General features: G+C 51.1%; 1 protein-coding gene across 1 annotated transcript; it reads right to left on the bottom strand.

Annotated features, from left to right (window-relative positions):
- Positions 1-1,569: 1,569 nt before the first annotated feature.
- On the bottom strand, positions 1,570-23,003 carry LOC129047158 (uncharacterized; the record flags this gene model as incomplete). Its single annotated transcript, XM_054518503.1, has 14 exons — positions 1,570-1,656; positions 3,015-3,152; positions 4,515-4,711; positions 5,115-5,214; positions 5,898-6,015; positions 6,658-6,770; positions 10,823-11,149; positions 11,428-11,562; positions 14,256-14,393; positions 16,024-16,149; positions 17,573-17,600; positions 17,689-17,824; positions 19,446-19,569; positions 22,878-23,003. Coding segments are annotated over 14 exons (1,893 nt in total), but the record flags the coding sequence as incomplete, so codon positions are not given.
- Between the last annotated feature and the right edge of the window lie 232 nt (positions 23,004-23,235).

Here is a 23,235-nt window from a genome sequence, read left to right as displayed (position 1 = left end):
GCTCACTGGGTGGGAAATGCTTCAGTTGCGGTTTTGAAGGGCTTGCCTGGGTTGTCATACTAAAATGCAGGAAAAAAAAAAAGCTGTGCTTTTGCTTAATGAAGCCACATTGTATCTGTCTTTCAGAAAGGAATAAAGAAAACACAGATCGCCTACTGAAATTATTCTCCTCCCTTCCAAATCAGTTCACTCCTCAAGCACAAGCCTCAGGCACATCCCTGACTGCCTCTCTCCCAGCAGCTCAGAGCTGCATTGCACAGCGCTTGCTGCGTGCCAGAGAGCACAAAGCAGGCTGGCCTGGTGGGCCTGAATATTTCTGCCAAACACTCTGCACCTCACACCTTTGCTCTGGCTGAGTGCAGAACTGCAGGATTGCAGGCGCTTCCTGCCAGAGCTGCGTGAGGCGCTGGCTCCTGCAGACGTGCCCTGCCAAGCTGTCCCTGCCTCACGCTGGCCTCGCTTCCCCTGGCAGAAGTGCCGGGCCTGAAGGAGGCTGCCCTGTGCTCCAGCCTGCCGAGCAGCCCGGCTCCCTGCCCCGGTGCCCAGAGTGCTGCACACACTGCTGACCTTGGCCAGGAGTTGCAGGGCAGCCGGCAGAAGAGGAGGAATCCTCAGCCAGCCCAGCGGCCCTCGGCTGCCCTTGGCCTTTCTCTGCTCCTGGGCACACTCCAGACGGCCAATGCCTCCAGGCCGGGCTGTGCCCAGCACGGCTGCGCTTCCCCTTGGCAGCAGCCAGCTGCCACCTGGGCTCTGAGAGCGCAGGATTCGCCCGCTCCCAGGAACAGGCACCCAGGGCCCGGCTGCTGCCTCTCGCAGCTCCAAGGGCCTCCTTCCAGCCTGCCTCTGCCGGGGCTCAGCCTGCTCCGGCCTCTGCCGCGGCTCTGCTGGGGCTCCAGCCCGGGCAAGGCCGGGCCCGCTCTCACCTCACAGGCACTCACAGCTCTGCACCACAGGAGACCCTGCCGAGCACCCTCTCTGATCTTTCTGCTTTCTCACTTGAGCAAGGCTCTCCTCCAGACAAAGACATTGCACCTAGGGATCCAAATCCAAGTGGCAGGAACCCCAATGCTCTCCAGTCACAGCTGAACGCCTGCATCTGCACAAGATGTTTGGCCTGCCTCATTTCTCCTTTGCTTTTGCCTTCAAATGCCATTGCCCTTTCTGCCTCAAATTGAAAGTACCAAAGCTGGCCAAAAACAGACCAGTGCGCCATATTCCAAAGGCAGTGTGGTCTGGAGAGGATGAATGGAGAAGATCCTTCCCCACTTTCACACCATGCCAAAGACACTGTGTCACTTTCCACCTTTAAGAAATAACAGACAATGCAGATGGAATTCTTGAGTTTATTCGCAGAGTGAGAAGGAAGGGAATCTTCAAGGCAAGTTGTGGTTTCAGAAACTTTATTCATTTCCAATCCTACTCTGCAGTCCTATTACACAATCCTACTCTAACCCTAACCTTAATCCTAATCCTAATCCCAGTCCAAGTCCTAATCCTAATCCTAATCCTAATCCTAACCTACAATCCTACTCTAAGAAGGTTGAGGAATAAATGATCCTGATGTGATTGTCACATTCTTGTCTCCTTCCTCTTCTTCACTGAAACAATCAGTGGCACCAGGCTGGACGCAGGCTCAGCAAATCTTACAAATGGATGCTGCCCAAAGGGAAAGAAACCAAATCAACAAAAACCAAGGAACCTTGACTTTCCAAGCTCAGTGCTTCACAGGATTCCTCTGGCTTCTAGAAGGATGCAGGAAGAGGACCAATGGGACCATCTACAGCTCCATCTTTATGTGCAGGACTTTGCCATCACAGGCAAACCTGGCCCAGAATCCCACTCATCCATTTATCCAGGTGTCTTCATCTTGCTGAGATTTTTGCCCTGCCAGTGCTGTAGAAATGGTGCTTTCTGTCCTTGGAGTTTCTTCTTTTCAGGAAACTCCAATGACTCACATAGGTCCCTGCCTTTGCAAGACAGGCACTGTGCTGATTCCCACAGGGAGACAGAGCAGTGTCTGCCTTTCCATGGCCTGCCCCTCGTGTGCTGGATGGCACCCTCCTTCCCAGCAGGGCCAGCCCAGTGGCACTGGGCCCTGCAGTTCCCCCTCTGCCACACAACCTGGCAGTAACCCTGGCACAGTTCCCATCTGCTTGAGCATGCTAGGCAGCAGATGGGGCTGGGACAAGTCCCTCCCAGCTATCCCTGTTTGCGTGGCAGAAACCTCTAAGGGTGGGCTGGGGGGCACAAACCAGGGCCCCTCCGAGGCTCCCAGTGAGCCCCCCACAGCCCCTCCAGCCCACAGCCAAATCTCTGACTGCTCAGCTGGGCCTGGCTTCCTTGGGTTCCTCCACCACCATTTCATGTCTCTGTACCCTGCATTGCTCTACTTCAATTCTTTTGCTGTTAGATAAAATTGAACACCCCACCAAATTACAAAAGAGGGCGACAGAAACAGAAAACAGAGCAGCTCTCATCTCAGGAAATGAGGAGAGAGGTGGAATTATTCAATTTTGTCAAGAACAGGCCCGAAGGAGACTTTACTGTTGCTTTCCAAGACTTCAGAGTGGTTTTGAAGAAAGTGGGGGACATCTTTTTTAACAGGGCCAGTTACAATAGGATGTGGGTGAATATTTTTAAACAAAATGGGGATCAAGTCAGAGTAGGTCTAAGGAAGAACTTGTTTACTCAGAGCATGGTGCAACCCTGGCACAGCTTGCCCCAAGAGCTTGTAGGTGCCCCATCCCTGGAGCCATTCCAGGTCAAGTGGCAAAGGGCTCTGAGCAACCTGATTTGTTTAAAGATGTCCCTGCTCATTGCAGGACACTTGCACCACAGGACCTTTTACAGGGCCCTGCCAGCCCAGCCCAGTCTAGGATTCCTCACCATTTTCATTTGAAGAGCACCAAGAGTGGAGGTGAGGAGGAAGGGGGCTTATCTGATGCCTTGGACTTGAGTGGAGGAGGAGCCCATCCCTCAGAGCCTGTTTCACCTGCAGCCCCTTTACATTTTACCTGCAGGAGTTCCTTGGCAGACCAGCGCTGCTCCTCATCTGTCTGCAGGCAGCAGCTCAGGAAGTCCCGCAGCAAAGCTGAGAGGAGCTTGGGCTGCCGCAGTTTTGGGGTCCCTACTGTGGCTATCAGGCGTCGAGCCTGGAGAAAAAAAAAAAAAAACCACGAGGCTCCACCTGCTGCTTTCACATCTCTAAGGCTCTCCCAGATCCCTTTGTTTAACCTCTGTTCTTCAGTGGCAGTTTCTGCCCTTGCAAAGACCCAGAGATGACTTTCCTTTACCAACCAAAAACCCAAACCCCCATGCAGCCACAGCTTTTCCACCATCCCGCAGATCTTGCCTTGGCAGCTGATTTGATTGACTGACCTAGTTCGTGGGAACTACATCAACAAATGCACATTTGCTTCTCTGAGGATTTATACCAGCTTGAGAGGCGTTTTGGAAGCTGTGCTATACAAACTAATTTCAAGGGTTAGTACATGAAAGGCATCTCTGCAGTGCTTGTTGGTCCTTTAAGCACACATGCCATAGAACAAAACTCATCAAGCTTTTTGTGCTGTTCTTGAAAACAATGGCAATTGGAAGGAAAGAAAGGAAATCCATCAGTTAATCCCCAGAGAAGGAAACAAACATTTACAATCTCATCTTCAACACAGACACATTAAGATGCCTGCACAAATGTATTGGGATGAAAATGCCTGCTTGGCCACACAGGAGCCACCTGCAGCTCTGTCTCTCAGCAGTCTGAAAATTTCAGCTTCCCTCCCATTTTGCAGCAAAAGAAAAATTGTCATGGTCAGAAGGAGGAGAGGTGGCATCCCTGTGGTCACCCTCTGCTCATTTGGCTACTCAAGTCAATACATTAATGGTAGGCCCATCCCAGAAAGTGCCAGGAAACAAACAGGAGCTTTTGGCTGGCTCTCCACATCACCAGGCTCTGGCTTGGTGATGCAGAGAACGGGCCTTGGGCTAGGAGAGAAACACGGTCACTAAATGCAGTGCAGCAGCACTGCACAAGAAGCAGAAGAGACTCTGTGTCCTTTACACCCTCATGCCCAGGTTTCAGGCATGTTTCCCAGTGAGAAGAAACTGCACAGGAGGTTAGGTTCCTCTCTAAAGACCACAGTTTTAGAAACTTTGTTGGGTTTGGGTTTCCTTCCTTCATTTATGGAAAGATAACACCAGTTCTAAGGTGCTTGTTTCCTGTTACTGGGGCCATCTCCACAGAAAAAAGAACTGGAGCCACTTACAACCCAAGGGAAAGTGTTTCCTGAGAATGGAGTTTGTTTGCATATGGTAAGGTTGAGTTCGACCACTGATGTATCCAAATCTACAGCAGATGCTGATGTGTTGCAGGGACATTTTTAGGAGGGAAAGTAGTGGAATAGAGGGAAACTTGATGGAAGTAGTTCCAGCAGATGGCAATGGGATTTTGTCCAATGGCACACAGGACATGGGACAGGCGAGAAAGACAGTGGGATGAGTGAGTATTTGCTCCTTACCGAGGCATGACTTTGGTCCCAGTAAGGAGGTTCTTGTTCTACCATTTCAATCCCCACAATTCCAAAAGACCATATGTCCACTTTGGGGCCATATGGTTGACCTGTCACCACTTCAGGTGCCATCCACCAAGGAGTCCCGGCTACCAAGCACGGTCTGCTCTGCTCAGGGGTGAGCTGAGTAGAGAGGCCAAAATCAGCTGAGGAGAAAGCAAAATACTGGTTTTATTTCAATTCTGTGCAATTAGGAAAGCGTACAAAAGAATTCCCCAGTAGAAGTTGGAAAATGTGCTGTTGAATCTCCTGGCATTGGCGACTTAAAAAATTCCCCCATTTTTTACACTGCCTCCAGCAGTGGCTTTTGTTCTTTGGAAACTTTAGACTTGTAGCTCCCTCCCTCTGGAAGGGGGACACACACAGAACAAGGCCACCCTTGACTGCTTGTTCCTTGTCCTACCTCTGAGCATGTTGCAACTGTGCCCTCAGCTCACAGCGGGTGTCCCTGCACTGCCACCAGCACCATTTTTGGGGAGCTGGCAGTCACGCAAAGCAGCCCCACACCCACATCCCTGGAATGTTGCACATAACCAATAATATACTGACTCAGCTTGACAGAACCGTCAGTTCTGAGAAGGATGTTGTCGCTCTTCACATCTCGATGGATCACATCGTTTGAATGAAGAAAATCCAGTCCTTGCAGGCACTGAGAAAGAATACAGAAAGAGAAGGGAAAAATGAGTGATGTTATTTCATCACACCAGAAAGGAAACAAAGAATCTAAAAGATTCCCTCTCCAGGGGAATGGGGAGTAATGGCAGAACAGTAATGGCCACTGAGAGGAAGAGCTTGCTGCTCCAACACTGGCAGAGCAGGTCCTTTCTGAGGAAAGGCACGTCAGCTTTTGAAAGAGCAACAGCACCTGCTGTTGTAGGCTGTCCCCTGCAAACCAGCCAGAATGACTGCTGCTGCAGTGCATGTGCTCAGAAGCAAAGAGCATTTGGGCTGCACTCCTGTCCTTTTTAGCTGAGGACTGAGAGAAATTAAGTCTCTTTTTTCTTTGCTGCTTGTTTCAAATCCTGCCACCAGCACCTTTGCTCTCACAGGCAAGGAATGCAGTGAAGACAGGCAAAAGTTTAGCGAGGCAAGATGGAGAACAGCAAATACAAGAGACAGAGCGAGAGTACAACAGCAGGAGATAAGAGTACTGGCACTGAGTACAGGGAGTGCAGGGGCACTGGCAGGCCTTTCACTTGAGGTGCTTTTACTTGCCCATAGCATAGCAGCCACACAGAAACAAAGCTTGGAACAGGAAATCACTCCTCTTCTGAGCCCCTGTTCCCAGACAATCCTGCTCAAGCCCTCAGAAGCACAGATGGGATTGCTGACCTCCCGACTGATGGCTGCAATGTGGTCTTCAGACAGGCAGGTCTTGTGGATGACATCACTGAGGGCGCCTCCATCCATGTACTCCATAACCAGCCAGAGTTCCTCACCCAGAAGGTAGCTGAAAGAAGGAAACAAGGGCAAGGAGATAAACATGCATGGCTAGCTTGACTTTTTGCCTCCAGGTTTCTTGTTTCCAGGTGCCTTTGTGACTAAGACAGAATCAAAGGAATAGACAATCTGAAGTCTGTGCAGTTCTGGAGGAGAAAGACACAGCTGTGAAAAAGAAGTCTTAGATGGCCAGCAAGTGAAAAATGCAGTTTAGTAACAGCTCAGGTAAAAACCTGTCAGGCATGGTGTTTCTGGAAATAAGCACCTCGTCTTCCTGGCATGCACAGCAATGGCAAAGAGGGGCAACAATCTAAGGGAAATCCACTTTAGGATGGTCCATCAGCATTTAAGAAACTTTAAAAAATCAATCCTGAAAAAATGTGGAGGCAGTGTACTTTGAGGGTATTGACTTAGGAAGATACAGCTGATCCAGGTTATGAATAAGTTTGGAATAATTTTCAAACGATGAGTGGCAGGGAAAACTCATGCAGACAAGATGCACTCTCTTCTCATCCATTGGAGATGAGTAGAGAAATATGAATAAATAATAATTTACAGCTCTACTTTCTGCCACTAATCAAAGTGGGTTTTTAACTTCTCATGTTTGCTGTATGTAAATGCCCATTGATGGGATAAGACCATGACCTCTCACCTGTCTAAATAATTCACAACACTGGAACTCCTATACCTCTTCATGATCATGATTTCATTAACAGTTAGTTCCTTCCTCCCCAGTCCTTGGAGATTTATTTTCTTTATGGCCACCTAAAATGACATTGAAAATCAGTAACTTGAGAAGTTGGTGGCATGAGACCACAATGCACATGGATCAAGTGATTTTGCAATGACACAGCTGAGCTGTGCCAAACTGCCTTGTGATGAGGCACTGCAGTAATGAGGAACTGACATTCCAACAGCCCATTTCTCTGCTCCCTTGGGGGCCAGTTACAGCACACGTGGGGCCACTGACATTTTGCCTTGACCACTTGGTAACAGTGGTGTCTCACCTATCACCCACAAACCTCTGACCACACTTTCTGCTGCTTTGGATGGGATTCAGAAGAAGTAATCCATGCCTTAATACTCTGTGGATACATCTTGGCCTATGGGCAGGGCTTTTAGGGCACCTTACAGATCTCTCCCTACGTGCAGTTCCCAAGTGCAGCACTGCAGCTGGCTAAGGAACTACCAGGAACTTTCAGATGTATTTGCTGGCAGCCAGAAATGAGGATCCAAGACTCTGAAGCTGTAGCCCCAAAGAGCAGTGAGGTGCTCAAAGGCACCACCTTTGTTTTAGCAATGGAGAGCGAGTGAGCGCGTCCTTCTCGGAAAGGAACCGCTGCGCTCCGTGCCTTCCTTCCGAGGAAGGCTGAGGAGGACAAAGTCCCAAATGTATTTTGCAGGCTGGCACCAGTCTGTGCTTCTTGTGCCTTTCAGCACAGCTCTACCCAAAGCTCCAGCCCCAGCTCACACCAGAGGGGAAAGCCCCTCAAGAGCAGCAGAGTTTGCAGGGCCTGTTGACATTTACCTCTCCTCCTGTGGCATTGTTGAGTGCTCTGACCACATGTCCAAAACCCCTAGAAACAAAACAGAAGCAGAGAAAGGAGAAGCTGTTTAGCTCCTAGAGTGAAAGCCAGCTCACACAGGAGATCTCTGCTGGAAGTGTCAAAACCTGCAGAGGATGCAGGAGGGCTCTGCCAGAAGGCAGATGATGCATTTTCCTCTCAAGTGCATGGGCACTGGGCCTGTTCCTGAAGCACTGGGGTTCAACTTCTAAAGGGAGTTTAGTCTTTCCTCTTGGGTTTCACTTTCTAAACTGTGTGGTTCCTATGCTGACCACAGAGACTTTCCTTCTGCAAACCAGGGGAAAGGAATGTTCCTGCTAACTTTTATCTCACAGCTTTGATGGGGGTAGGTTGCTCTTTCAGGCAAGCAAGTTTCTTCTTTTATCATTAGTGTGCCAGTATGATTTTGAGACATCCAAAAATGCTAAAGAAATTAACACAGAGCTGTCCCACACTTGAGAGACAAGGAGATCTTCCAGGTCCTGTTCCTTGATGCAGGCAAGACCTTGGCAACATGGAGATGTCGCTAACAATGCCTTCTGAGCCTACTCACAAATTCTGAGCAGCACTGAGAGATGGGACAATCTATCCCCAGTGTGTGAACATCTTTGCAGCTTGCCTGACTTCACGCTGGATAGACATTCCACCAGAAAAACACCTGGCCCATGGTTGTGCAGGAGTAACTGCGGTTGGACTCACCCGCTGCCAATATGTTCCAGTTCAGTGTATTTCACCATGGGATTTTCCTGGTTGACCATTCTCCCTAAGGGAAATAAAATGCAGGATGCTAACTTGAAAGCAGAGATCGCAGCTTTCAGGAGATATAAAAGGCAGCCCCACTGCCTGGGGCTCTGAGCCCTTTGTGCTCAGCTGGGTAACAACAACCACAACAGCAACAGGAACAGGACAGGCAGCCCTGCAGTACAGATGGCTGGCACAGAGACTGATTTTGTACAGTCCTTTGAAGAGTTCTCTTTGACAAGAAACAAAGCCCAGGGTGATGCATTTCCAGGAGAGAAGGAAATCTTCTCCACCTTTCAGCAATTTGCCAAAAGAATTCCTTCCCATTTGTAAACCAGAGCAGCTCATGCTATAATCGATTCCGACAGGACTTTCAGCATCAGGACCCTCACCTGTTTATGAGCAGGCTGAGCTCAAAGATGCCCCTCTCCCAGCTAAGGAAGGCTCCAGCCTCTGCAGTCCCTCCAGCCCAGCCCTCAGGGGCAGGGCAGTGACTACAACAAGGCTGGCAAAGCCCAAGCATGAGCACTGACAGGCACTGATGGGAAGAAGCCAGAGTGAGCCTGAGCCCCTTACAAGCTGTTGCCCCATTCAGAACACAACAGGATGGGCTTTGAGATCAGCCCCACCGAGGCACAGATCAATGCCCTTTTGGTCCCAACAGGTGATGGTAGACACAGAATCCACCGGGCTCTGGTCTCAGCCCCACCAGGTCTTATCTGAGAGCACAGCACTGGCAGATGTTCCAGGCAAGAAGCAGATTCATTGGGTGGTGCTGCAGAATCACAAAGGACTTGATGTGTTTTCCTAGGGACTGATCTGAGCAGGGCTTGGGCCAATGGCTAGGATTCTAACAGTCATGGGAAAGAGTGGGAATCAGGTATGGAAAAATACCCATGGATCTAAAGAATATACCATGGCTGGGCTGGAGGCTCTCTCCTGAGAAATGCCTGCAGTACAGTTTTATCTGATCATGCCACTTGGATGTGTCTCTTGGACACATCTTGATAAGCATAAAACTAGAAGATTAAATAAAAGTTGTTCTAAAAGTATTGCTTTTTTCTTTGGGGGCAGATGGAAAACACCTCGTGCTCTCTATTTGTCCTGTAATGTGATGTTCTTTCAAAGTAGTTCTCTTTGACAAAAAGATAACATTCTCATGAAAATATAATGCAGATGCAGTAGTGGTAACAGTAACAGTCATAAAAATGCCATCAGTAAGATGTGGGGCAGAAGGGCTCTTTCAGGATGGGGAAAAACCAACTCCACCAAAAAAACCCCACAAACCATCAACCAAAAAAACCCAAAACACAACAAAAAAACCCCACAGAAACAAAATACCAAAAGGCCCCTACAAAAAATAAACACAAAAACACCCCCCCCCCCCCCAAAAAAAAAAAAATCCCCAACCAAAAAGACAAAACTCCAAAAGCAGTCCATTTCTGTGAAGTGTTTTTGCTCTGATGACTGGCTGGAAGTCAGGAGTCTAAGGAGAATTTAGGAAGCTAAAAATTTTGTTTAGTGTGGCCACTAGCACACAGGATTTGCCTAGATCATTTGCTAGGTCACAGCCTTCTGCTGATCCAAGAACAATCCTTGCTTCAGCCTTTAGTGGAGAGGGAAGCTCAGGCAAACCCAAGCCAGTCCAAGGTGCCCTCAGAGGCAGCAGGAACACCCAGAGCACTCTCTCGCTGCCTCGGAGCACAGCACTTCCTCTGGGGAGTCCTAAATGGCCCTGTGACACCAAACTCAGGAGGAGCATCTGGTATAGCTCTGCTGACACCTGCACACAACACATTGTCCCTCAGACAAGAAATCCCCCAGACGTACCCAGCATCTCCAGGTACTTCTCCTCAGTCTCCTCTTCCAGGGAGATGAAGGAACTGCCCCAGCTTGAGCTTCCAGGTTTGACAGAAAGGCTTCCTCGAGATGATGCTGCTGCGGCAGCAGGTTCAGAGCCCATGATGTGCTGCACTTGGAGCATTTCTGGTGGGCACTGTTCCTGTGCCTCATGGCAAACTTGGGGCTCTTCATTGCCAGACATTCGCTGGAAGTCTTCGCAGGCTGCCCGGTGAGATGTCAACACTCGCACCTCAAGTCAAACAGAACAAAGCAGTCAGACACTACAGCTTGTCCCTGTCAGCCAGGAGTCATCAACTGTCAGGAAAGGCAAAGAACAGACTGACAAGGGATACAGACAGCTTGTTCCAATCCTCCATCTGGGTCACCACATTCTACTGTAAAAACACCTCAAGAAACAAGGAGAGCAGGAACAGGCCAGCAGGAATCAACTTGGATGACTGCTGGCCAAAAGGCCAAAGGACAAGTGTCACTGTCCAGGGCAGCAGTTGAGATTCAGCACACCAGGAAATGTCCTTCAGAGTGACTGTGATACATACTACAGCAGGATCAGAGGCATCACCCCACTCCCTTCTGCTCTGAGTGGAAAGGCAAGAAGGGCAGAAACCACCAGCTTGGTGACTGCAGTGACTGCATCCCTCTTTCACTCACTTCTAGAGCCTGAGGGAGGCGATTAAGTTTCTCTCTGATGATTTTCATTTCTTCCTCCAGCCTCTTCTCCCTTGCCTTGTTGCTAGCCTCAGAGTCCTGCAGCTCTGCCTGCACGTGTCCCTTGATAGACTGTGAAGGAGAAGGGAGAGGACATTTCATGAGTGGAGTGGCTGCCACTCTTTCACTCACCTGGTTTTGTTGATCGCTCCTCTGCTGATGGAGATTCTCCTCTTGAATTCTACTCATGTCTTCCTTGTTCCTCCTCTTCACTGCCATGATGGCACTCTGAGCTTCGGGCAGCTCTGCTTGTGGCTCTGCTTTGATGTTCTGTACACACAAGTGCAGAGCAAGTGACTGGGAGCTGCCATCAGGCTCAGCTTTTTCCGTCTTGAAGCCTCAAAATCACATTTATTCAGCCCCTTCTTTCTGCTTCCCTCCCCACATCTGCTTCCATTGCAAACCTCCTGTCCCAGGGCTGATCTCTGCAGATTCCAAGGCTCTGTGCTTCCAGTGCCTGTGGGACTCCTGGCCTCCTCAGTCCCAAGAGCTCTGGTTTATGCCCCTCTTCCTGCCCTTCCCTCTGTCCCCTGGCCAGTCAGGCTTACCTGGCCATTCTCCTGTGGCTCTTCCACCTGCTGCCTGAGCTGCTCTTCCTGCTCTCGCGCTGGGAACAGCTCTCCCTGAGTCTGCCATGGCATCTCTGATGAAGCAATCTGCTCCTGCTCTTTCTCTAGAAGCACCTGAACAGAAAGGAAGAGAAGATGGGTTTCAACTTCCCATAGGACCTTTGTGGGCCAAGACTCAAAGACTGCTGGGCTCACACGTTCCCAAAGCACTGTGCTGCTGCTCTGCTGGGTCATTCTCTGTTCGAGGGGAGGCACAGATTCCAAAGTGACCCTGGCCCTACAATCAGGGGCCATCTGGGACTGAAGCTCCAACAGCCTCTCAGGCAGCTGACAGGGAAGGTGTGGCATTTCTCAAGGGTCTGCTGAGGGCCTCCCTCTGCTTCTGCCATGTCCTGTTTGTCTTTCAATAGTGACTGACACCCCACCCTGTCCCACAGCTCCATCCTGGCTCTGCAGGTGGCTTCCTGGGTGAGCTCAGCCCTTGTGAGAGACACTTCTGGAGTTCTAGTTCATTTCAGGCTTGCACCAGCATTCCTGCATACCTGACATCTATACTCTTGTAAGAAATCCTGGTCATTCAGGAGATAAGAATGTGTGCAAAGATCTTTGATGGAGGTCACAGAGCCTCTATGGCTACCTCAGTATATGGAAGAGGACCAAGGTGTTTCTTCTCCCTCTTTTGTCAGCTGAGAATTCTGACCAGCAGAAACAGAGACTCTCCTAAGGCCCCATTAACGAATGCACTTACACAGTCGTGGGGATGCCAGTGAAGGAAACCATGTGTCACGTATGGCATGGCACGTATGACCAGAGTCACCAAACACCACCTAAACATGGAATTGTTCCACCTCTTTAGGACAGGCAGAAATCTACAAATTAACTGAGGACTTGAGGGCACAAGAGACTGGAGGAGGAAAACAACTCTAAAGGGAAAAACCAACATAGCTGGAGGGGGAAATATCTCTGCCTGCTCAGAATCGGTCAAGGGAACATGTCTCTAATCCTCTCCTGAGAGGGATGAATTAGGTGACCTTTACACCACCAACAGCTTTGGACCAGAGCCAGGAAAATTCAATTATGGAAATGTTACATAGATAGATAGATAGGAATATAGGCAGATAGATCTCACTACTATAACCTCCCTTTACTGTCCTCTCTGTTGCTTCACACATCAAAACTTGGTAGCCAGTGCCCCAATCACCCGCAATCCTGAGATTGCTCTCCTGTTGCTTCAGAAAAGCACACACTTGGGGAACTTGGAGTGTCTAGGTCCTTATGAAAAGAGATCAGACCCAGAGAATTGCACTGGGAACTGCAGTCTTTATGCGTCTGTGCTTGGGTAAGTTCTCTTGGACTCAAGCACACTGATGGTGCTAAAGTGGCTGGAAACAGAAATAAAGCCCAGCAACTCCCCACAAGTGCTATGATCTCTGAGGAGCAGCTGGAATGCAAGGGCATTGACCTCCTGCTCAATTCCCTAACACAACACACACTGATTCCCTGGACTGTAGAAAGTCACAGGCACTGTTAAAGTAATCTTTAAGGCCATGAATGAAGGCCTGGAAACACAAAAGCTTCACCTGGATCAAGGTCCAAAAAGGGTGCAGAATGCCTTCAAGAGCTTGAAAAGAGCAGGAATGATGGTGCAGAAGCATCCCTGCTTGCTGGAAAAAGAGAAAAGGAATCGAGGCCTTCACCTCCTAGGAAACCAACAAACCACAAGTTGGGAAGTGTCAGGTACTCCAGTGTCTAAAGCCCTTGGATGCAGTGATGGCATGTTTGGCAGAGAAACAGCCCTTGTGCTGAGCACTGTCATGCAGGGAATGATGGAAGTTTGCCTGAAGGTCCCTCAAGAGCCTCCCACTGTCCAGGCTAAAGCTCCCTCAGCACCTCCTCACTGGCCTTGTGCTGCACCCCCTTGCCCAGCTCCCCTGTCCTTCTGTGCACGCGCTGCAGCCCCTCAAGGACTTTCTGCTGCCCAGGGGCCCACAAGTGCACCCAGCACTGCAGCTGTGGCCGCAGCGCTGCCCAGCACAGGGCCACGCTCACTGCCCTGCTCCTGCTGCCCCACTGCTGCTGACACAGGCCACCATGCCCTGGGCCTTCTTGGCCACCTGGCCACTTGCTGCCTCATCCTCAGTGGCTCAAGGCCAGCAGTAAACCTGGCTCCTTTTGGCCCATGCAGCTCCCCAGCCACAAATTTGCCCATTTCACTTCAGATACAGCAGGCACCATTGTACAATGGCCTTCCTGTTCTGAGCAACACAAGACAGCAGTCAAGGACTTGCAGCTTCACCCCCACTGCAGGCTCAGAGGCACTTGCCAAAGCTGCATACTTCATCACTACACAGATCAGTAGAAACTTACCCCTTCTGCTGTTTGCACCTTCTCAAAAGCCAAAAGGCAGTTGGGCCAGCAGTGATTTTACAAGTGAAGAACGACTCAAGAAAACTGCAGAACACTTCCACAAGCCAGACACCACTTTCCAAAAAGGGAAAAGCAAGCAACAAAGCCTTTTGACCTCCAGCACTACCACGTGAGCCCTTGGCCATAACACTGCAGAAGCCCAGAGATGGAGCTTCCCTGAGCCAAGCAGCCAGAAGCTCCGAGGGAGCTGCGAGTTTAACACTGGCCCAACATGACAGGTCAAAGGCCAATTTCTAGCTCTCACTGCCTGCAGGAAATGGCTACGTCCTGCAGGACTCCAGCACTCAGCATCCTGGGCCAGACACAGCAAGTGCTGGCAGCTCAGAAACTTGCACCTCTGCCTTGCACTAAAGATGGTGCCCCCCACAACGGGCACTTACTCTCTTGGAATGATGAGGAGGTTCTGGTGTGACCACGGCTGGACAAAGGCGGTGGTCATCTTTCTCATTTTCCTCCTCTCTGGCTTCTTCTGCAATAGGAGAGAGAGCCAGGGGAAAGATGGCTCTTGCTCTTCTCACCTGTGGCAAAGAGAGAATCATAGGGACAGGCCGTTACCTAACGCTTATAAGCCCATTTCTCTTCGTATCAACAGCCACATCTTCTGAGGAGAAATCATCAACTTTGTTAGCAATGGCATTCAAAGTCACTCCAACCAGATTGAAATGGGCATATCCAATAGAAGAGTATAAGGCTATGAATTCGATATTCCTCCCTGCATGCCATTTGCAAGCAAGGTTGTCTCTGCAAAAGGCAGCTTCTGGTTCTTGAAAGCTCTGAAATGGAAAAGTAGGAAAGTGACAGCAAGGCCTTTGCTACTGCTGCAGTAGACAAGAAAAACCAAAAAGGGTTCAGAATCCCTCCCAGTGCCTATAAGCACAGGAAAGTTTGCGCAGAAGCATCCCTGCTTGCTGGAAAAAGAGGAAAATGAACAGGCCTTCACCTCCTAGGAAACCCACAAGCCACAAGTTGGGAAGGGTCAGCGACTCCAGTGTCTAAAGCCCTTGGATGCAGTGATGGCATGTTTGGCAGAGAAACAGCCCTTGTGCTGAGCACTGTCATGCAGGGAATGATGGAAGTTTGCCTGAAGGTCCCTCAAGAGCCTCCCACTGTCCAGGCTAAAGCTCCCTCAGCACCTCCTCACTGGCCTTGTGCTGCACCCCCTTGCCCAGCTCCCCTGTCCTTCTGTGCACGCGCTGCAGCCCCTCAAGGACTTTCTGCTGCCCAGGGGCCCACAAGTGCACCCAGCACTGCAGCTGTGGCCGCAGCGCTGCCCAGCACAGGGCCACGCTCACTGCCCTGCTCCTGCTGCCCCACTGCTGCTGACACAGGCCACCATGCCCTGGGCCTTCTTGGCCACCTGGCCACTTGCTGCCTCATCCTCAGTGGCTCAAGGCCAGCAGTAAACCTGGCTCCTTTTGGCCCATGCAGCTCCCCAGCCACAAATTTGCCCATTTCACTTCAGATACAGCAGGCACCATTGTACAATGGCCTTCCTGTTCTGAGCAACACAAGACAGCAGTCAAGGACTTGCAGCTTCACCCCACTGCAGGCTCAGAGGCACTTGCCAAAGCTGCAGACTGCACCACAATACGCATCAACAGAAACTGGCCGCTTCTGCTTTTGGCCTCACAAGAAAGCTTCGCGACACCGCACTTTGTTTCTTTGGCCACGCGGCACAGGAATGGCCCCCACAGCTGCATGGACCACACAATCCTCCCCTTGCAGCTTATCAAAAGCCAAAAGACAGCTGGCCCAAAAGAGACTGTACAAGTGAAGAACTACTCAAGGAAAGTGCCGACCGCTTTCACAAGCCAAACACGCCTTTCCAGAAAGGGAAAACAAACAAACCAAGGCCTGGCACCTCCAGCACTCCCTCCTTTGCCCTTGGCCATAGCACTGCAGAAGCCAAGCGATAGAGCTTCCCTGAGCCAAGCAGCCAGATGCTCTCCCAGAGGCACCAGCCCTTTGCTGCCTCAACATGACAGCTCAAAGGCCAAGTTGTGCGGTCGCTAGCGGGAGGAAATCCCCAGCTCCTGGCAGGACTCCAGCACCCAGCATCCTCAGCCAGCAACAGCAAAGTGCTGCCTGCTCCAAACCTTGCAGCTCTGCCTTGCACTAAAGACAGCACCACACACAACTGGCACTTACACGTTGAGAATATGGTGGTCTGACCACTGATGGAGGCTGGCGCTCATCCACCTCAGTTTGCTCCTCTTTGGCTTCTTCTCCAGGAGCAGCGGGGGCCAGGGGAGAGGCGGCTCTTGCTTCTGTCATCTGTGGCAAGAGAGGAGCATGAGGCACAGGCCATTTCCTATCATGTAGAACCTCATTTCTTTTCAGATCTACCACAACATCTTCTAAGGAAAAAATCATAACGTTTCATGGTGACAGAGGGGTTCTAAATCACAGCCACCAAATTACATGGGCCAATTCAACACCACTCTAGATGGCTATGAAGTTGATTTTCCTCCATGGCTGCCATCAGCAAGCAAGGTTGCCTCAGAAAAACGGAGCTTTTAGAGCTTGAAAGCACTGAAATGGAAAACTAGGAAAGTGACAGCAATGCCTTTGCTACTGCTGCTGCAGACGTAGAAAACTCAAACTGGACCACAATCCCATCCAGGGCTGCAAAAGGGCAGGAAACATTGTACAGAAGCATCATTGCTTACTGGAAAAAGAGGAAAATGAACAGGCCTTCTCATGCTAGCAAAACAACGAGCCAACAAACCACCAGATGGAAGTGCCACCCACTCCAGTGTCTAGAGCCCTTGGATGCAATGAGTGATGAATTTTTGGTGTGAACCAGCCCTTGTGCTGAGCACTGTCATGCAGGGAATGATGGAAGTTTGCCTGAAGGTCCCTCAAGAGCCTCCCACTGTCCAGGCTAAAGCTCCCTCAGCACCTCCTCACTGGCCTTGTGCTGCACCCCCTTGCCCAGCTCCCCTGTCCTTCTGTGCACGCGCTGCAGCCCCTCAAGGACTTTCTGCTGCCCAGGGGCCCACAAGTGCACCCAGCACTGCAGCTGTGGCCGCAGCGCTGCCCAGCACAGGGCCACGCTCACTGCCCTGCTCCTGCTGCCCCACTGCTGCTGACACAGGCCACCATGCCCTGGGCCTTCTTGGCCACCTGGCCACATGCTGCCTCATCTTCAGTGGCTCAAGGCCAGCAGTAAACCTGGCTCCTTTTGGCCCATGCAGCTCCCCAGCCACAAATTTGCCCATTTCACTTCAGATACAGCAGGCACCATTGTACAATGGCCTTCCTGTTCTGAGCAACACAAGACAGCAGTCAAGGACTTGCAGCTTCACCCCCACTGCAGGCTCAGAGGCACTTGCCAAAGCTGCATACTTCATCACTACACAGATCAGTAGAAACTTCCCCCTTCTGCTGTTTGCACCTCTCAAAAGCCAAAAGCAGTTGGCCAGCAGTGATTTTACAAGTGAAGAACGACTCAAGAAAACTGCAGAACACTTCCACAAGCCAGACACCACTTTCCAAAAAGGGAAAAGCAAGCAACAAAGCCTTTTGACCTCCAGCACTACCCCTTGAGCCCTTGGCCATAACACTGCAGAAGCCCAGAGATGGAGCTTCCCTGAGCCAAGCAGCCAGAAGCTCCGAGGGAGCTGCAGTTTAACACTGCCCAACATGACAGGTCAAAGGCCAATTTCTAGCTCTCACTGCGGCAGGAAATGGCTACGTCCTGCAGGACTCCAGCACTCAGCATCCTGGCCCAGACACAGCAAGTGCTGGCAGCTCAGAAACTTGCACCTCTGCCTTGCACTAAAGATGGTGCCCCCCACAACGGGCACTTACTCTCTTGAGATGAGGAGGTTCTGGTGTGACCACGGCTGAGACAAAGGCGGTGGTCCATCTTTCTCATTTTCCTCCTCTCTGGCTTCTTCTGCAATAGGAGAGAGAGCCAGGGAAAGATGGCTCTTGCTCTTCTCACCTGTGGCAAAGAGAGAATCATAGGGACAGGCCGTTACCTAACGCTTATAAGCCCATTTCTCTTCGTATCAACAGCCACATCTTCTAAGGAGAAATCATCAACTTTGTTAGCAATGGCATTCAAATCACTCCAACCAGATTAAATGGGCATATCCAATAGAAGAGTATAAGGCTATGAATTGATTTTCCTCCCTGCTGCCATTTGCAAGCAAGGTTGTCTCTGCAAAAGGCAGCTTTTGGTTCTTGAAAGCTCTGAAATGGAAAAGTAGGAAAGTGACAGCAAGGCCTTTGCTACTGCTGCAGTAGACAAGAAAAACCAAAAAGGGTTCAGAATCCCTCCCAGTGCTATAAGCACAGGAAAGTTTGTACAGAAGCATCATTGCTTGCTGGAAAAAGAGGAAAATGAACAGGCCTTCACCTCCTAGCAAAACCCACAAGCCACCAGTTGGGAAGTGCCACCGACTCCAGTGTCTAAAGCCCTTGGATGCAGTGATGGCATGTTTGGCAGAGAAACAGCCCTTGTGCTGAGCACTGTCATGCAGGGAATGATGGAAGTTTGCCTGAAGGTCCCTCAAGAGCCTCCCACTGTCCAGGCTAAAGCTCCCTCAGCACCTCCTCACTGGCCTTGTGCTGCACCCCCTTGCCCAGCTCCCCTGTCCTTCTGTGCACGCGCTGCAGCCCCTCAAGGACTTTCTGCTGCCCAGGGGCCCACAAGTGCACCCAGCACTGCAGCTGTGGCCGCAGCGCTGCCCAGCACAGGGCCACGCTCACTGCCCTGCTCCTGCTGCCCCACTGCTGCTGACACAGGCCACCATGCCCTGGGCCTTCTTGGCCACCTGGCCACATGCTGCCTCATCTTCAGTGGCTCAAGGCCAGCAGTAAACCTGGCTCCTTTTGGCCCATGCAGCTCCCCAGCCACAAATTTGCCCATTTCACTTCAGATACAGCAGGCACCATTGTACAATGGCCTTCCTGTTCTGAGCAACACAAGACAGCAGTCAAGGACTTGCAGCTTCACCCCCACTGCAGGCTCAGAGCACTTGCCAAAGCTGCAGACTGCACCACAATACGCATCAACAGAAACTGGCCGCTTCTGCTTTTGGCCTCACAAGAAAGCTTCGCGACACCGCACTTTGTTTCTTTGGCCACGCGGCACAGGAATGGCCCCCCACAGCTGCATGGACCACACAATCCTCCCTTGCAGCTTATCAAAAGCAAAAGACAGCTGGCCCAAAAGAGACTGTACAAGTGAAGAACTACTCAAGGAAAGTGCCGACCGCTTTCACAAGCCAAACACGCCTTTCCAGAAAGGGAAAACAAACAAACCAAGCCTGGCACCTCCAGCACTCCCTCCTTGCCCTTGGCCATAGCACTGCAGAAGCCAAGCGATAGAGCTTCCCTGAGCCAAGCAGCCAGATGCTCTCCCAGAGGCACCAGCCCTTTGCTGCCTCAACATGACAGCTCAAAGGCCAAGTTGTGCGGTCGCTAGCGGGAGGAAATCCCACTCCTGGCAGGACTCCAGCACCCAGCATCCTCAGCCAGCAACAGCAAAGTGCTGCCTGCTCCAAACCTTGCAGCTCTGCCTTGCACTAAAGACAGCACCACACACAACTGGCACTTACACTTGAGAATATGGTGGTCTGACCACTGATGGAGGCTGGCGCTCATCCACCTCAGTTTGCTCCTCTTTGGCTTCTTCTCCAGGAGCAGCGGGGCCAGGGGAGAGGCGGCTCTTGCTTCTGTCATCTGTGGCAAGAGAGGAGCATGAGGCACAGGCCATTTCCTATCATGTAGAACCTCATTTCTTTTCAGATCTACCACAACATCTTCTAAGGAAAAAATCATAACGTTTCATGGTGACAGAGGGGTTCTAAATCACAGCCACCAAATTACATGGGCCAATTCAACACCACTCTAGATGCTATAAGTTGATTTTCGATTTTCCCATGGCTGCCATCAGCAAGCAAGGTTGCCTCAGAAAAACGGAGCTTTTAGAGCTTGAAAGCACTGAAATGGAAAACTAGGAAAGTGACAGCAATGCCTTTGCTACTGCTGCTGCAGACGTAGAAAACTCAAACTGGACCACAATCCCATCCAGGGCTGCAAAAGGGCAGGAAACATTGTACAGAAGCATCATTGCTTACTGGAAAAAGAGGAAAATGAACAGGCCTTCTCATGCTAGCAAAACAACGAGCCAACAAACCACCAGATGGAAGTGCCACCCACTCCAGTGTCTAGAGCCCTTGGATGCAATGAGTGATGAATTTTTGGTGTGAACCAGCCCTTGTGCTGAGCACTGTCATGCAGGGAATGATGGAAGTTTGCCTGAAGGTCCCTCAAGAGCCCCCACTGTCCAGGCTAAAGCTCCCTCAGCACCTCCTCACTGGCCTTGTGCTGCACCCCCTTGCCCAGCTCCCCTGTCCTTCTGTGCACGCGCTGCAGCCCCTCAAGGACTTTCTGCTGCCCAGGGGCCCACAAGTGCACCCAGCACTGCAGCTGTGGCCGCAGCGCTGCCCAGCACAGGGCCACGCTCACTGCCCTGCTCCTGCTGCCCCACTGCTGCTGACACAGGCCACCATGCCCTGGGCCTTCTTGGCCACCTGGCCACATGCTGCCTCATCTTCAGTGGCTCAAGGCCAGCAGTAAACCTGGCTCCTTTTGGCCCATGCAGCTCCCCAGCCACAAATTTGCCCATTTCACTTCAGATACAGCAGGCACCATTGTACAATGGCCTTCCTGTTCTGAGCAACACAAGACAGCAGTCAAGGACTTGCAGCTTCACCCCCACTGCAGGCTCCAGAGGCACTTGCCAAAGCTGCATACTTCATCACTACACAGATCAGTAGAAACTTTCCCCTTCTGCTGTTTGCACCTTCTCAAAAGCCAAAAGCAGTTGGGCCAGCAGTGATTTTACAAGTGAAGAACGACTCAAGAAAAACTGCAGAACACTTCACAAGCCAGACACCACTTTCCAAAAAGGGAAAAGCAAGCAACAAAGCCTTTTGACCTCCAGCACTACCACGTGAGCCCTTGGCCATAACACTGCAGAAGCCCAGAGATGGAGCTTCCCTGAGCCAAGCAGCCAGAAGCTCCAGAGAGCTGCGAGTTTAACTGGCCCAACATGACAGGTCAAAGGCCAATTTCTAGCTCTCACTGCCTGCAGGAAATGGCTACGTCCTGCAGGACTCCAGCACTCAGCATCCTGGCCAGACACAGCAAAGTGCTGGCAGCTCCAGAACCTTGCACCTCTGCCTTGCACTAAAGATGGTGCCCCCCACAACTGGCACTTACTCTCTTGGAATGATGAGGAGGTTCTGTGTGACCACGGCTGGACAAAGGCGGTGGTCATCTTTCTCATTTTGCTCCTCTCTGGCTTCTTCTGCAATAGGAGAGAGAGCCAGGGAAAGATGGCTCTTGCTCTTCTCACCTGTGGCAAAGAGAGAATCATAGGGACAGGCCGTTACCTAACGCTTATAAGCCCATTTCTCTTCGTATCAACACCACATCTTCTAAGGAAAATCATCAACTTTGTTAGCAATGGCATTCAAAGTCACTCCAACCAGATTGAAATGGGCATATCCAATAGAAGAGTATAAGGCTATGAATTGATATTCCTCCCTGGATGCCATTGCAAGCAAGGTTGTCTCTGCAAAAGGCAGCTTCTGGTTCTTGAAAGCTCTGAAATGGAAAAGTAGGAAAGTGACAGCAAGCCTTTGCTACTGCTGCAGTAGACAAGAAAAACCAAAAAGGGTTCAGAATCCCTCCCAGTGCCTATAAGCACAGGAAAGTTTGCGCAGAAGCATCCCTGCTTGCTGGAAAAAGAGGAAAATGAACAGGCCTTCACCTCTAGGAAACCCCACAAGCCACAAGTTGGGAAGTGTCAGCGACTCCAGTGTCTAAAGCCCTTGGTGATGCAGTGATGGCATGTTTGGCAGAGAAACAGCCCTTGTGCTGAGCACTGTCATGCAGGGAATGATGGAAGTTTGCCTGAAGGTCCCTCAAGAGCCTCCCACTGTCCAGGCTAAAGCTCCCTCAGCACCTCCTCACTGGCCTTGTGCTGCACCCCCTTGCCCAGCTCCCCTGTCCTTCTGTGCACGCGCTGCAGCCCCTCAAGGACTTTCTGCTGCCCAGGGGCCCACAAGTGCACCCAGCACTGCAGCTGTGGCCGCAGCGCTGCCCAGCACAGGGCCACGCTCACTGCCCTGCTCCTGCTGCCCCACTGCTGCTGACACAGGCCACCATGCCCTGGGCCTTCTTGGCCACCTGGCCACATGCTGCCTCATCTTCAGTGGCTCAAGGCCAGCAGTAAACCTGGCTCCTTTTGGCCCATGCAGCTCCCCAGCCACAAATTTGCCCATTTCACTTCAGATACAGCAGGCACCATTGTACAATGGCCTTCCTGTTCTGAGCAACACAAGACAGCAGTCAAGGACTTGCAGCTTCACCCCACTGCAGGCTCAGAGGCACTTGCCAAAGCTGCAGACTGCACCACAATACGCATCAACAGAAACTGGCCGCTTCTGCTTTTGGCCTCACAAGAAAGCTTCGCGACACCGCACTTTGTTTCTTTGGCCACGCGGCACAGGAATGGCCCCCCACAGCTGCATGGACCACACAATCCTCCCCTTGCAGCTTATCAAAAGCCAAAAGACAGCTGGCCCAAAAGAGACTGTACAAGTGAAGAACTACTCAAGGAAAGTGCCGACCGCTTTCACAAGCCAAACACGCCTTTCCAGAAAGGGAAAACAAACAAACCAAGGCCTGGCACCTCCAGCACTCCCTCCTTTGCCCTTGGCCATAGCACTGCAGAAGCCAAGCGATAGAGCTTCCCTGAGCCAAGCAGCCAGATGCTCTCCCAGAGGCACCAGCCCTTTGCTGCCTCAACACGACAGCTCAAAGGCCAAGTTGTGCGGTCGCTAGCGGAGGAAATCCCCAGCTCCTGGCAGGACTCCAGCACCCAGCATCCTCAGCCAGCAACAGCAAAGTGCTGCCTGCTCCAAACCTTGCAGCTCTGCCTTGCACTAAAGACAGCACCACACACAACTGGCACTTACACGTTGAGAATATGGTGGTCTGACCACTGATGGAGGCTGGCGCTCATCCACCTCAGTTTGCTCCTCTTTGGCTTCTTCTCCAGGAGCAGCGGGGGCCAGGGGAGAGGCGGCTCTTGCTTCTGTCATCTGTGGCAAGAGAGGAGCATGAGGCACAGGCCATTTCCTATCATGTAGAACCTCATTTCTTTTCAGATCTACCACAACATCTTCTAAGGAAAAAATCATAACGTTTCATGGTGACAGAGGGGTTCTAAATCACAGCCACCAAATTACATGGGCCAATTCAACACCACTCTAGATGGCTATGAAGTTGATTTTCCTCCATGGCTGCCATCAGCAAGCAAGTTGCCTCAGAAAA

Source organism: Molothrus ater (assembly GCF_012460135.2).
Source record: "Molothrus ater isolate BHLD 08-10-18 breed brown headed cowbird chromosome Z unlocalized genomic scaffold, BPBGC_Mater_1.1 matZ_random_MA36, whole genome shotgun sequence".
NCBI classification, from domain to species: Eukaryota; Metazoa; Chordata; class Aves; order Passeriformes; family Icteridae; genus Molothrus; species Molothrus ater.
Note: the sequence above shows the minus strand (reverse complement) of the source record. Positions and strands in the feature narration are given on the sequence as shown.